Consider the following 13904-nt stretch of genomic DNA (forward strand, 5'->3'; position numbering starts at 1 on the left):
CTCCTGCCCTCCCCGTTCTGGGTGTCTCCTCGGGGAGGCCCGCCTCAGCCCGGGTCGGGGTCGTCCTCTCGGTCTCCTTGGTCTTGCAGTCCAATCGCCCTCTATGTGAGCCTCTGCCCACTTCCAGGCGTCTTGTGGGTCGGTGAAGTGGACAGTAGTGCCTTTATGATAGATCTTAAATTGGGCCGGGAAGAGCAGGCCGTATTTCACGTTCATCTGAGCAAGTTGTTTCTTGAGTGGTTCAAAGGATTGTCGTGCCCTCTGCACTTCTCAGGTATAGTCCGGGAAGAAGGCGATTCGGGAGCCGTTATGGGTGATCATCCCCTGCGAGCGTGGCAATTGCAGAAGGGCATCCCTGTCGCGGTAGTTAAGCAAGCGAGCGATGATAGTCCAGGGCGGAGCGCCTGGGAGCGGTTTGCCCGAAGGTATTCTATGAGCCCTCTCCACCGAAAAAAAATTTGAGAAGGATTGGGGTTCGAAGACGTCCACGAGCCACTGCTCCAGGAACAATTCCGTGCATTGTCCCTCTTCCCCCTCCGGCAGGCCCAGGATGCGAACGTTGTTGCGACGGGACCTTCCCTCTCCATCATCCACTCTCGCCTCCAAGGCTTTCAGGCGGTTTAAGGCTTGGGACAGCTGACGGTTGATCCCGCCGATGCTGTCCTCCACTTCGGAGATGCGGTGTTCCACGATTCCCGTTCTGGAAGTCAGCTTCTGCAGATCGTGGCGTAGGAAGGAGACATCCGCCGCCATGCTGTCTATTTTGGTCTCCATGGAGGAGCGAGAGTTGGCGATGGCCGCCATTACGTCCCATAAGGAGAGGGATTCATCTACCGTGGGGGAGTTTGGTCGCGTTGCAGGGTCCGCCGGGGCCAGGGTGGTAGCGACGGCAAACTGGTCCATGCTGCTCTGTGTAGATGGTTTCTTCTGCCTGTCCTTCCCCATGTTCTCAGGAGTAGTAGGGTGTCTGCTACGACGGGGCTGGAATTATTGTATGAACGTCGTTGGAGTGGTCGTACCCCCCCCCGATATATGGGATGGTGGCCGAGCAGCGAGTCAAGTGAGGGGGTATGAGTTCCAAAAGCCTTCTCCACCAGGGCCTGGGGCTTATGTGACGAGAGTACTCTAAGGCCCAGCGCCCTTTAGTGGGCCTCCATAATACGCATGAACCTCCAAGCGGGTAGCGGTACCCCCTTCGCTGGTACGGTACAGTCCTCAGCGGGCCCGGTCACTTACTTCTGACGCGGCTGCAGTCGCGGCGTGGTGTCCCAAGGTAGATATGATTCAGGAGGCAAGAGCCGCACACCACTGGGACCTCAGGAGGGCCGCCATTTTCCCCCGCACCTCTCTCGCGGATCAGATCCGTTCGGGCGTCCTCCGGGTGTCAGCGAGGCTCAGCCGGTGAATAATCTCAGGTTCGGCGGTGGAGGAAGAGAGGTCCCGGGTGTCCGCCTCACGTTCTGTCTTGTGCCCCGCCGTGTCAGGTCGTCTCGGGCCTCTCGATCAGCCGGAAGAAGTCCGTCCCCAGACACCGGCGGCCATCTTGGTCGCGTAGCTCCGCTGCCGGGCCTCGGCAAAATGTGGGTTTATCTCCGTCGTCTGGGCAGGCAGCTTCCACCACCTCCGTCAATCCGAGCCCGCAGCTTTATGGGCTCGGTCGCAGTGTTTATTTCGCACGAAATCCCCAGGAATCAGGATGAAAATGCAGGATTATTTTGGCGCCAGCGGGAGCTCACTCGGCTCACGTTCTGCATCGTCCGCGCGCTGGCCACGCCCCCCCATATCAAGCAATTTTGACTGCACATGCTGACCAAAGTCAGATTTCCGCCCCAACCCCAAAGCTGTTTGAAATCCTAACTGAAGGCCTTGACACTGTGACGAATCAAAGGAAATTGTCACTTCTTCCAGGGGCCCAGGGGGGAAGCTTTCCCCGTGAAGCTAGGGAGGTGAGCGTAATCCGCAATACCCTCCTGAGGGGTAGAGGCAAGCGGGACTTCACTGGGAGAGACTCCACCTTTGGGAACAAGGACTCCCGTTCTTGTGAGGCACTCCCTAGGAAATTTACAAGTAATACACTTCTAAAAACATCCAGGGAAGAAAAGCATGAAGAACATACTAAGATGTGCTATTGTCACCAGGAAATGCAGGTTATCCCTTTAAAGGAAAGTCTACGTTATACTGAGACGAGGGGAACATATCTGGAAGAATACCGAGCCCAAAACAAACAGAGAGAAAGGACTGTGACATTGTGCCAGGAAGACCCATAGCAGTGTAATAAAGGAAAGATGTGGAGACTGGAGAGGAGGAGAGAGAGCCTGCGAGTTCCGAATTTGCTCACAGGGGTGTGATGAAAGAAGAGGAACCATGGCATCCCATGCCGAAAAGGAACCAGAGGGAAGATTCTGACATGCTGACGAGAAGGAACGGAGAGAAACTGAGATGGGCGCAAGGTGTCCTCATCACAGACAAGAGCAAGTTGTGGCGTGACTGAAGAGGAGCAGAGGTGGACCCGTAGGTCTGTAAACAACACTGATATCACCGTCTTTGAAATGGCACAGAAAGTGCCAATGAACAAGAAATTGGGCAGGTTGTGTGTGAAACCACAGAGACTGCAAGAAGCCAACCTGACAAGGGAACAAGAACACTGCAACCAGGCGAGAATCCAGGTGACGCTATCCCGTTACACCACAGGTAACGGGGAAGGTGGGAGATACAGAAGGGGAACTGGAAAGTAATATTTGCAGGCTGCTCCTCGTCCCAGTCCTAAGATATTGGCATTGTATGAAGAGAAAAAGACTCATTACAGGAATGCTCATACTTGTCCCAGTATTAAAATATTGGCATTATTTCAAAGAGAAACCCCAGAGAAATTACAGAATGGGAACCCATGTGGGAGGAGAAAGACTGAGGAACAAACTGAAACAAAGAAGAAGAGTCAAACTCAGAGTAAAGCCAAAGACTGTGAAATAAAGATTGACAACCCAGGTAGTCAAGGGAGAAGTTTTAAGTATTGGATACAATAACCATATGAGAGGAAAAGGAAAAATACAAATAAAAGAAAATAAGAAGATGATCATAAGGATCTAAAGAATAATCTAAAACAGGAAGAATTATACATTTAAGGAACTCAATATCAGAACTATGAGACTTAACTAAAGCAGCCGCCCAGAACTACTTAAGAATACCTTATTGGACTGAATTTGGCGCAGAACCAGCTTGCAGGAGAAAGGAGTCAATCTCCTGAATTCTGTTATAATACTTCTAGCGTTAGAACAGGTTAGTTTGAACATTGGACTGTTTCTGATTTGGACTCTCACTGATGGCTGACGAGCACCTAAGTTCTGTTAAGCATGGAAAACCCTTAGTATAAGGAACAATAGGCATTCCTTCCTTTTAGTTAATAAAGTCATCACTGAAAATGAACAGTCATAGTGTGTCTCCTACTGACCCGTCACAATGCATAGCTTCCCTTCCATCTTCCACAATGTTAAAGAAACCATTCCCTGTTTCCCCTTCATGAATGTGCTCTGCTGCCTCAGCCAACCCAGACCATAGGGTATTTGTGTACTTGGCAAGTGCACAAGATGCGTTTGCTACCTTACGTGCCATGCTGCCTGAGGCAAAGGATTTTTTGGCTAGAGCGTCATAACCTTTATCGTCCCTATCTGGGGCAAAGAAGGGTAGGCGCTTGTCTTGGTGCTGTTAAGGAGAATTCTCATAAATGGCTGATTTCCCTTACCTAACGAGTCCCTCGGCACCTTTGCTGGATTTCTAGGGTTTAATTTTTTCACCTGGTAAGAGTGTAAGCCTTTTTTCCCACTCTTACATGTGTTTTGCTGTGTGTGTTTTTACCATTTGTGTGATCATGGGCTCTGGAGCCTCACCTACTCCGCGAGCATCATTTTTGTTTGCGTTACACAGCACCCTCAGTGCAGTGACACAGGGTTGTCTTTTAGACTTCCCACAAACTCAATTTTTCTGGGACTGACTACTGTCTCACATAAACATGTAAAGTTGCCATTAACTTTATGTAGTCTCTTTAAATCACAGACCCAGTACACACCATCTTACATGGAGTATTGGAAAGGGTTAATTCTTGTCCCTTTTTGTCCATTTCTCTTGGAGCACTGTTTCGCTCCCTTTTCATCAAGACTTGGCTGGTGGCAGTGGTAACTACCCTATTTTTCATACCGCGGTTATCTTAAATAACCATGGTATTGTTTTAGGCTATTTTATTAGCCTCGAACATAAACCCGTTTGACCAAATACATTTTATTTCGGCTCCGGCTGGGTTTATTCGCCATTTCTTTTTGTTAAAGTCTTTGTCGTGTTTTACTCTGCGCGCCAAACCAGGTTTGGTCCCTTTGTTCGCCGTCAGTTCGCGGGCTTCTGCACAGAAGCCCTCCTTAAGGCGCCTGAAAGTCTGGGTAGGCAGGATGTGAGGGAGGGGTCTTAGGACCCCTGCCATGGGTTCCCTTGTTTGAGTGGCTGATGGACTGTCCTTGCAAGGGCAACCAACCTGCTGTATGATTGACAGCCAGGCTGTGTGAATGGGGAAAACTGCATAAAAAGAAGGTCTCTGGGACTGGAAAGGCAGAGTTGCCACTGGAACGAAAGAACCAACGAGGAGCTGACAGAAGAGTACCCCTACAACGACTGAACCGCCCAGTGAAGCCCTGCTGCAGGTCCGAATCTTCAGAATCGGACGACAGAGAAGATCCTCCAGGAATCTTCTTCCTTTGAGCTTGTGTGACCAACCAGTTCACCCAAACTTCAAGCCAGGACCCCTCCTCTGGTTGAATTAGCTATACAGAGCTACAGTGGGCCAGATAGGCAGGAAGGTCGGACCCTGCTCGGGTTTTAAGGAGCGAACCTTTTATTTGTTGTTTTTCTCTGCTGCTGGTTTCTTCCCTTAGTAGTGCAGGACCCTCCAGTCTTCCTACTTCTTGTCAGTCTGACAGTCTCTTCAGGAACCGTGAGCCTGCAGGAACTACCAGGAACGTCCGCCTCAGCTACAGCTTCTTATCCTTTTTAAGGTACTGTGCAAATCCGGTTGTTCGTTTCGTTCAACTGCTGTGAAGTTTTTGAAATCTTTCTCCAATCCGAGGGCTTGTCCTTCTCTTCTCTTTGAACTAACTTTTCTGCCAACCAACCTCATCCGAAACCCGTGGCACAAACTTTACCGCGAACTACCCTGAACCGTGTGATCTTGAGCAAAACACTTTTGACCTATTGACTTTGGCCATAAGCCTTTTCAACCTGATTCTATCACTGTAGTTCCTCTTGCTCAATTGCCCTGAGTACTTACCTGTTGGTGTGGTTCAATTTCTATTAATTTTGTCTTTCCCTCCCTTTTTAATTTCTGGAGTGCCATTTTGCTCCCACTTCATTTTGTGAGCTTAACTTGTCTGGAACCTATTGGGAGTGGTGTGGTGTATTAAGAGTGTGATTTTTAAACTGCTTTATGATAGTGAAATGTTATACAACTGAAGAGTAAATAAATGTATATTCTTTTACTGGAAAACCTTGAGTCAGTGTTTGCTTGAATCATAGTAATTGCTGTCCTTGGTGTAACTATTTGATACTGCTCACTTGCTCTTGAAATAAGTCTGGCTGCTCAGCCATCGCTACCACTTTAACTGTGTAGTACAGGCTTGTACCAAAGGTGAATTTGTACTGTCACTTTTAGTCTTAATTGTGTGTGATGTTCCCAAAGTGTACTGCATATAATTCTGCCTAAGAGGTGCCAACAGTAGCTGCTTGCAACACCAGGCTGTAATGTGACGGATGTCTGGTGAGGAACCCTGGGTCGGAGGAGGCTAGCCTGCATTTTCTAGCAAAATCCTTATGGGCTGCTGAGCCTGAGCAGGAGTTTTCCACAGCTCCAAGAGAGGCTTTCTAATGGCATTGTGCAGAGGACTGGTTCAATATTAGTGCCCTCGTCCAGAATGTCACATTCTTCCATTTCCTTTGCTGGAGGGCCCAGCCTAAGACATCAGCCACTTTTGCAATCATCCTCCTATGTGTCACACTAGGGTGGGCTTGAAGATCTCCTTGAGGAAACTCCACCTCAAGGGAGGCATCTAGACCATTTTTTATCATGGAACATGGAAGCTAGGTCAGCCAGCCTATTTTCCTCAGCCGATACTCCCCAGGCTCTCAAGAGTGACCCATAGGTTTGAACACAAAGGGAACCAGGTCATCATTTTTGTCGAAGACACCTTGGAAGGCATAAAATCCCTTCTCTACTTTGGCGCAAACCTATACGTTGAGGGGTCTTTGAACACTGGCACTTAAGTGGGCCTTTGAGGTCAACGCAGCATTGAAGAATGTGACAGCCGAAAACATTGGTGGCGTTGATAACTCTCGAATCCTTGTCGAGGATTTCACGACTTCCAGGCTTTTTGGTGCATGAGGAGCTTGGCGAACAGAGTCCCTGCCGTTTTTTTCGGGCGCAGTGGGTTTGATGATCTTCTTACCAGAGGTAAAGAAAATGGGCGGACCTGCTTTCTTGAAGGCCTGTATCAGTTTGATGCAAAACTGTTGCAATTTTCCCGTGACTAGTCTGTGGACGAGTGCCTCCTCTTTTCTTCTTCTTGGATGAGGAAGAAAAAGAATGATGGGAGTCGTTGCTTGCCTGGGATCTTTTACGGTGCTTCTTTGACCGTTTCTTTTCCCTCTCTTGCGATTTATCTACCGCAGAGCCTTTGTCTTCATCTGGTTTATGTTTTGATGGCGTCGAACTTGGCAACTTTGACGTTGAACGACCCAGGGACAATTTTGAGGTTTTCTCATTTAGGTCTTTCAGCGTCATGTTTTGACAAGAGCCACAATCCTCCACAACATTATAGGCACAGAAGCATTATCAGCATAATCGGTTAACAACATTTTAGTTCCGCAGTTATTTTGAAACCCAAAGGTTTCAGAGTCGACATTGTCAAAAGAGAATCAAAGAAACTCAAAGATTTTTCAAGAAAGAAATGCATCAGAGAATTTCTCTGAGACTAATCAATGTATTTCCGAGCAGCGTGGGCATGTAGAAAAAAGTAACTGACATGAGGTTCAGAGAGTGCTATTTGTACCAACGTCAACATCACATTCAGTGCCGAAGCTGACAACTTGAGGATCCTCACTCCTGGGAAAAGGTTTCAGAGAGTTCTGCAAAGCAGGAAAATATATCTAAAATGAGGAATCCATGGGAGGACACAATCCATTAGAAGTAATGAAATGCTATAGTTTCAGTTCAGTGTCACAGAGAACTCCCAGATTATGAATCGTGGGGCTAGAGGGGAGTGTGTTAGGGGGGAGAAGTGGGAAGAAGGCTCGGAAATAAGTGAGGGGAAGGAGAACAATATTTGGGAATCATCTGCTAAGAGATGGTTCAAAAATGCAAGGGAGTAACTCTCAGGTTAAGATTGAAAAGCAGAGATTGGTAATAATAGATCCCAGTTACAGTGATCCCAGCATATCGTATTTTAATCATGTTCTGCATATTGACAGCCAAGATGTATTTCAATATGGTGGACATCAGTCATTGTACACCATAGGCTCAACACACTCTCCAAGGGGTGTTGAAGGACACTGGAATCTACTAAGGAGACAAAATCATACAAGAGCATCAACAATTTTATAACCATTTGTAAATATTACAAGCTTGGTTAATCACAATAAAATGTATTCATAATCTTCCAAATTGACAAATTACAGAATTTAGAGTCTAACCTAGCAGAAGATATGAAGCCTTATTGCACCAAATCCATAGTATTCAAGAGAACTATCAATTTATTTGTTGAGTGATATCGAGAAGTAACCAAACTGAAGATTAGATGTAGGCCATCTCAGAGTGAAGTCTAAAGCATTCCTACCCTGCTCAAATAACAGACAGTACAATGTCAACACAAGGAGAAACAATTTGTAAACATGCAGATTTGAATTAAACAATATTATTATTTGGAAAAGTGCATGAAAAAAGCAGAGTTAAAGCACAACAGAAACCTCACCTTTGCTGTGACAAGAGCTGGTCCCTGACAGATTTTATTTGAACTTCCCCTACACTCCAGCTCCATACTGATCTGCTCTTCTCTGTTCATGTATAGTTTAGGCATTGTGTCCAACATTTCATTGTCCAGTGCCACTTGCTGCGACTCCCAAAGAGCGGCCATTCTAGAAGGAAAAATATGAGAGGTTTTTAATTCCCAAAACCCTAATTGAAGTTATGAACCCCAGTATAACTCAATCATCTATATTATGTTAGGAAATCACACTTTCAAAATGTTTGTTTCTTGCTTAATGGGAAGTGGAGCAAGCATTTTTAGCGCCAAACATAGTACTCACTTAGGGCTGGCCACTATGTAGCAAGAAGTATGACCCCAAGTCGTAGGCAAGCCACTTCATGTTCTTTCTGATGGATACTGCACTCGATCCATTCCTCATCTTTTGAAATATCATAAAGGTTTAGGCTGGTACTGGTAATTTTAACAGCCACTATGTAGCACCATGCAGCACAGTGCTAACTTTGTGACTACCAGTGGTGCACCTTGCACCACAAGAGACAGAACATTACCAAAGATGTGTAACGTGTTCCTTTAAAGGGTTACCCTCATCCAACAGATTCATATTCTTTAGAAAGACTATAGCGATAACCAGGAGCTAGAGGGAAGAGTGACTGAACATCTACTTACAGAATATTTTGTAGAACAGATCTTCACCCTCGAGCATCCTCACTAGTCGGAGCATCATAATGATGCTTTGTGAATATGTAAAGAGACTCGCACTGACTGAAAGCTATCCAGCAACTGGCCTTCCTCTGCAAATCAGAGGCAGCTGGCTAATCTCTAGTAGAATAGACCCCATAGCCTTCATAAAGTTGTTTTTATAGTCATTTCACTTATGTAAAGTCTAAGGGAGACTGTATCCAACAGAGGGTTTAGGAAGCCATCAGGGCCATGGGACAGCTAACAGAACTTAAACTAAAATAAGAAGCTTCCTGTGTTTACTACCCACAGCAGTCTGTTAATCCAAATGTGATCCTGGCACTGGGTCTGTATGTTTTTCCCAATCAGGGGTTCATTCACCATAGGTCTTTTACTGAGATCTGAATATGGTAGTGTCTCTTTCTTTAAACCTTTTATTAAGGCTAGTCAACCCAAACTACCTGAACTCAGCTTTTCAGCTAAACCTGCCCCAAAGACATATCCTGGTGTAGACTTGAACCTCCCAAAGAGATCCATTCAAATGGCTGGTCTCTTGATTACATGTCATTAGTGATACCCCAGATCAGGATGGGAAGTGATCCTGAAGGCTGGAGGTCATTTTAAAACTAAGTATCTACCAAGTAGAAAAGGTCTCCAGCATGCCAGTAGTTCGAAATTGTATGCCCATAGTTTAAAAAAATACAGATGATATTTTCCTGAGCGTTTCATATGGAGAATCATGCTTAACAAGGATTAGTATGTTAGTAAACACAAAGATCGATGGCTCAACGAGATCTCCACTTGATGTAATGTTTAATAAAGGTCAAGAAAATGTGTCATGAGACAAACAAAAACACATCATTTTGATTTGGAGCTTCTTTATTTAGCAGAGAAGAGTGGGCACCATCAAAACTAAGGAAGGCGTTAACGCTGCAACATGTCTTCTGTTTAAACCACAAAGGTATGTGAGAAACCTCAGGCTATTCTCACTCCTACTCCCCTTGCATCCTCTGCGCATGTGGCCAGGGAAAGGCCATCACTCTTGGATCCTGACCCTCTGGGTGGAGAAGCAAGGGAGGATCACCTTGGTGGAGGGTCCTTGAGGGGTGTGAGTGGGGTACCCTTGGATGAGACAGATTCATCTTAACCATCATCTCAATTCGATGTTTCAGGAGTCAATGCTATTTCTTCATCCGTTTCATCTCAATTGCTACGTGCATTTAAGTATTCTCTAAAGTCCTGCCATATGTCCCTTGGTTTACATTTGGGGTTGCACGTTTTAGCCACATCATGTTCCGATTTATATAATGTCATAATATCTGAGAACCATTCTGGCTGTCTAGGCGCATCATTGCTCAACCATTTCAAAGAAATCCTCCTCCTGGCTAAAAGAAATTCCAGCCTCACAAATTTGGTGTTTAAGAAGTATTTATACTCAAAAACAGCAAATAAAAAACACATTGGATCCATAGGTATCTTTTGATCTTTGTCAGTTAATTTACTCCCATCTCCAGCCAATACTTGGTGACGCATTTGCACATCCAAGCTAAGTGATCAAAGTCAGCTTGTTTTGTTCCCCAGTTGGGGCATGTGTCTGCCCTGGACAGATCTAATGCATGTAGGTTCCTAGGGGTATAGTATGTATAGTGTCCATGTATTTGACATAGCTTGGGGCTCGCTGAACTATTCCTGATGAGCTGACCGATCTCTGGCCATCTTTTTCTGTTAATACCTCTTGGATTTCTCTTTCCCATTTACCAAAGGCTTAGCATACCTCAGGCTGTCTGCTTTCTTGTAGCTGCAGGAAATAATTTTCACTTGGGGGCTGCTTGTTGTCACTATTTAAACCATTCAGTTTGCTTCTGCTGCAATGTCTTCTAGTGTCTAATCCATCCATTTGTAAGAAGTGTTCCCACTTCGAGATTCCCCCTCTCCCACAATGTTTAACTAACCCATGGGTCCATGGTGACCATCAATGATCATGTGTTCCAAATATGTAATAAGGTTGAACATAAGAGGTGCCTCCCATAACCCTCACCCAAGACATCCCCATACCCACCAGATGGTCTCTACTGGTTTAATTATAGTTGGGGCTCTACCAGCACTACCCTGAACCTATGATTTAAGATCAACCGGGTCAGCATATTCCTGCTCCATGTTTCCACTGGAATTGCTTACCTTTTTATTACCACTGACTGACTTAACCGTCTTGCCCAAATCCTGGGTAGCGCATAGATTTTGGGTTAATAGATAAACAAGATCTGCACTCTTTGGTCTTTTGATCCTTCCCAAGTAACCAGAAAGGCTGGACAGCAGGTACCTTCTTGTCAACTAGTGTGTTGCAAGTTGCACCTCTGCCACCCATTAGTAATTGGGGACCACCATTCGTCCATTATTATAAGCCTAGTTAGTAAGTCCCATCTCACTCTTGGTATTTTTGCACCCCTCACTACTCTAGCAAATTATTTCTGCAATTCACTAAATAATATGTCTGACAGCACAAGTGGTAGTGCTTGGAACAGGTAAAGGAAATTAAGCAGCACTAGCATTTTAATTGTCACTATTCTTCGAGCCATTGATAACAATTTTACCCATCTGTTTATCTCTTAGATATCATCTGTACATCCATCTTTGTTAGGTCAGCCGTGATCTTTACCCCTAAATATTTAATTGCTTCTGTGGACCATCTAACGCCCAGGTTCACTGGTGTAGGGCTGGCGGCCTTGGTCAATGGACATAGCTCTGACTTTGTCCAGTTTATATGCAGCCCTGAATGTTCACCAATTAGTGATATGTCTTCTATTATCGGCTTCAGAATTATATCCAGGCTTTTAACAAATCACCATGTCATCAACGTATAGTAAAATTATTGTTCTTTGGCACTTACTTTTAAGGCCACAATGGCCCTCATTACAGGTTTGCCGGTCCGGAATCAATGGTGCCGGTACAACCATACCAGCACTGTTTTCCGGACTGGCACATTCTGGCCCGCGATGGCAGAAACACCATCCCCGCAAAGCGACCTCCACGGTGCTACTGCACCTGGTAGCACCGTGACCGGAAACAGTCGGAAGACTTGGCGGAGCTCCCCCAATTACAGGTAATGTGCAATACCCGGTACATTACGAGTAGCACGGACACAAACACTGCCACGACCATGGAGGTAATACCGTGAACACCATGCCGGTACCACCGGCACCGCGGACTAGGCATTAAACAGTGGCAGGTAAGCTGCAAAAAAGCCCCCGGTGTGCACAATTATGCCAGATGCACATCATAGGCCACTGGGAGCCTACAAAAGGGCCACACCAACGCCCAAGCCACCTTTCAACACAACCATGCTGTCAGTCGCCCTAACAGCAATTGGGAAGGGGAACCGGCAAGCAGAAGTGGAGATTGAAGCAGCACTGAGGCAGAGGAGGAGGCGGCGTAGGCGCAGGAGGCAAATCAGGAACCCGGCGTGCATCCCAAACATCAATGTGCAGCAGGTACCATCCCGCTGGCAGCCAGCAATACCTTGCATAAGGGCCTCACCCTGGAACCGGACCCCAAGTCGAATACATACATTATACCGGCTTGACAGGGCCACAATAATATCAATCATCACCCTCATTGAAGAAGACATCAGCAGCCGCATCGACATCCAGACTACAATCACCCCCCTGCTGAATGTCCTCAATGTACTGCACTTTCTTGCCACTGGAACCTATCAGCACACTGTTGGGGAGCTACACAGGCTGTCACAACCCTGTTTGTCCAGGATACTCTTCCAGGTACTGGATGCGCTGCTGCGCCATGTGTCAGACTACATTGCCCTATCCCGTACCTCTGCCCAGGTCAATGCCATCAAAGTGGCCTTCCATGCCATTGCCGGGGTGCCCAATTGCATAGGCGCATTAGATTGCACGCATATGAAGTTGACTGTCAGACTTGCAATTGAGGCGGTGTATTGCAATCAGAAGCAATTCCACTCACTCAACGTCCAGATGGTCTGCATTGCCCAACAACTCATCACGCATTGCTGTGCACGTTTCCCGGGGTCCACACACAAATCGATGGTATTGCGGAACTCAACATTGCCACGGTACATGAAACGTTATGCGGGACAAAGGACAGGGCTGTTGGGTGAGTCCAACTGGCAATGCATGACCCCTGTGTATTTGGGTGGGGAGGTGGATAGACAAGCTCCACAGTGTCCCAGGATTTTCAGTGACTGGAACTGGCAATGATGCATCACACCTGTGTATTTGGGAGGGGAGGGGGAATAGACAAGCTCCACAGTGTCCCAGGCTTTTGGGTGAGCGGAACTGGCAATGCATGACCCCTGTGTATTTGGGGGGGGGTGCGGGGGGGAATGGATAAGCACCAGAGTCCACACAGTTTACCCCTCCAACTGCCAGATTTCACTATGCCATGTCACGCCAATGCATGCCCTGCCTATCATCATGAATACCCTAGCCATGGAGTGGCACAACATGCAATGGCAACATGTGGAAGGGAGTTGCTCCCCCGGTGGATGTACATTTGCTACACCCATGTAGTTTAGTTAGTTTATTTGTATAGCGCGGCCAAACCCTAGGGTAACTGGGCGCATTGTCTTAGGATTGACAGTGTTACATAAAGTTGCACATACAGGAAACAACATAGGATGGTACAGAACAATCGTTAGTGTGCGGGACCAGGTTATGGAGTGGTCCATGAAGAAGCATAAATTAGCTACTAGGGTACATGTAGCATAACTGGTGATACATCTTAGAATATTGAGTACTTTAAATATAGAGGAACACAAGGCGCATGATTTGGCTGAGTGCAGTTAATCTATTGGTGAGTTGTGAGTAGTTCCTTTACCTTAGCTCTTTACGACCAGAATGATGTGTGAGCTCTAATTGTCATAGGTAAGGCATTCCAAGCTTTGGCTGCTAGCACGGGAAAGCTGGCTCCCCCAGCTGTTTTCAAGTTGAACCTTGGGACGATGAGTTGGTGTAGGTATAGGGATCTGGTTGGTCTGGAAGAGTTCTGTCTATTAAATTTGTTAGATAAGTAGCGAGGGGCTGTCAGGTAGAGGCATTTGTGTGTGATAACAAGTGCTTGCAGTTTAATTCTCTCAAGGATAGGGAGCCAGTGGAATTCCTTCCTGGCAGAGGAAATGTGGGCCTTACGTGGGAGATTGAGGGCACATCTAAGGGCGTTGTTTTGGAGTATCTGTAGACT

At 46.4% G+C, this 13904-nt stretch overlaps 1 protein-coding gene across 1 annotated transcript in view; it reads right to left on the reverse strand.

Annotated features, from left to right (window-relative positions):
* EPG5 (ectopic P-granules 5 autophagy tethering factor) overlaps positions 1 to 13904 on the reverse strand; it is a 2517217-nt gene that overhangs the window by 870428 nt on the left and 1632885 nt on the right. The window contains exon 27 of the mRNA XM_069626898.1: positions 8001 to 8163. Within this exon, the coding sequence (XP_069482999.1) occupies positions 8001 to 8163 (163 nt within the window). The remainder of the gene's footprint in view (positions 1 to 8000; positions 8164 to 13904) is intronic.

Source organism: Ambystoma mexicanum, chromosome 6p, assembly GCF_040938575.1.
Source record: "Ambystoma mexicanum isolate Mex_15411 chromosome 6p, UKY_AmexF1_1, whole genome shotgun sequence".
NCBI lineage: Eukaryota > Metazoa > Chordata > Amphibia > Caudata > Ambystomatidae > Ambystoma > Ambystoma mexicanum.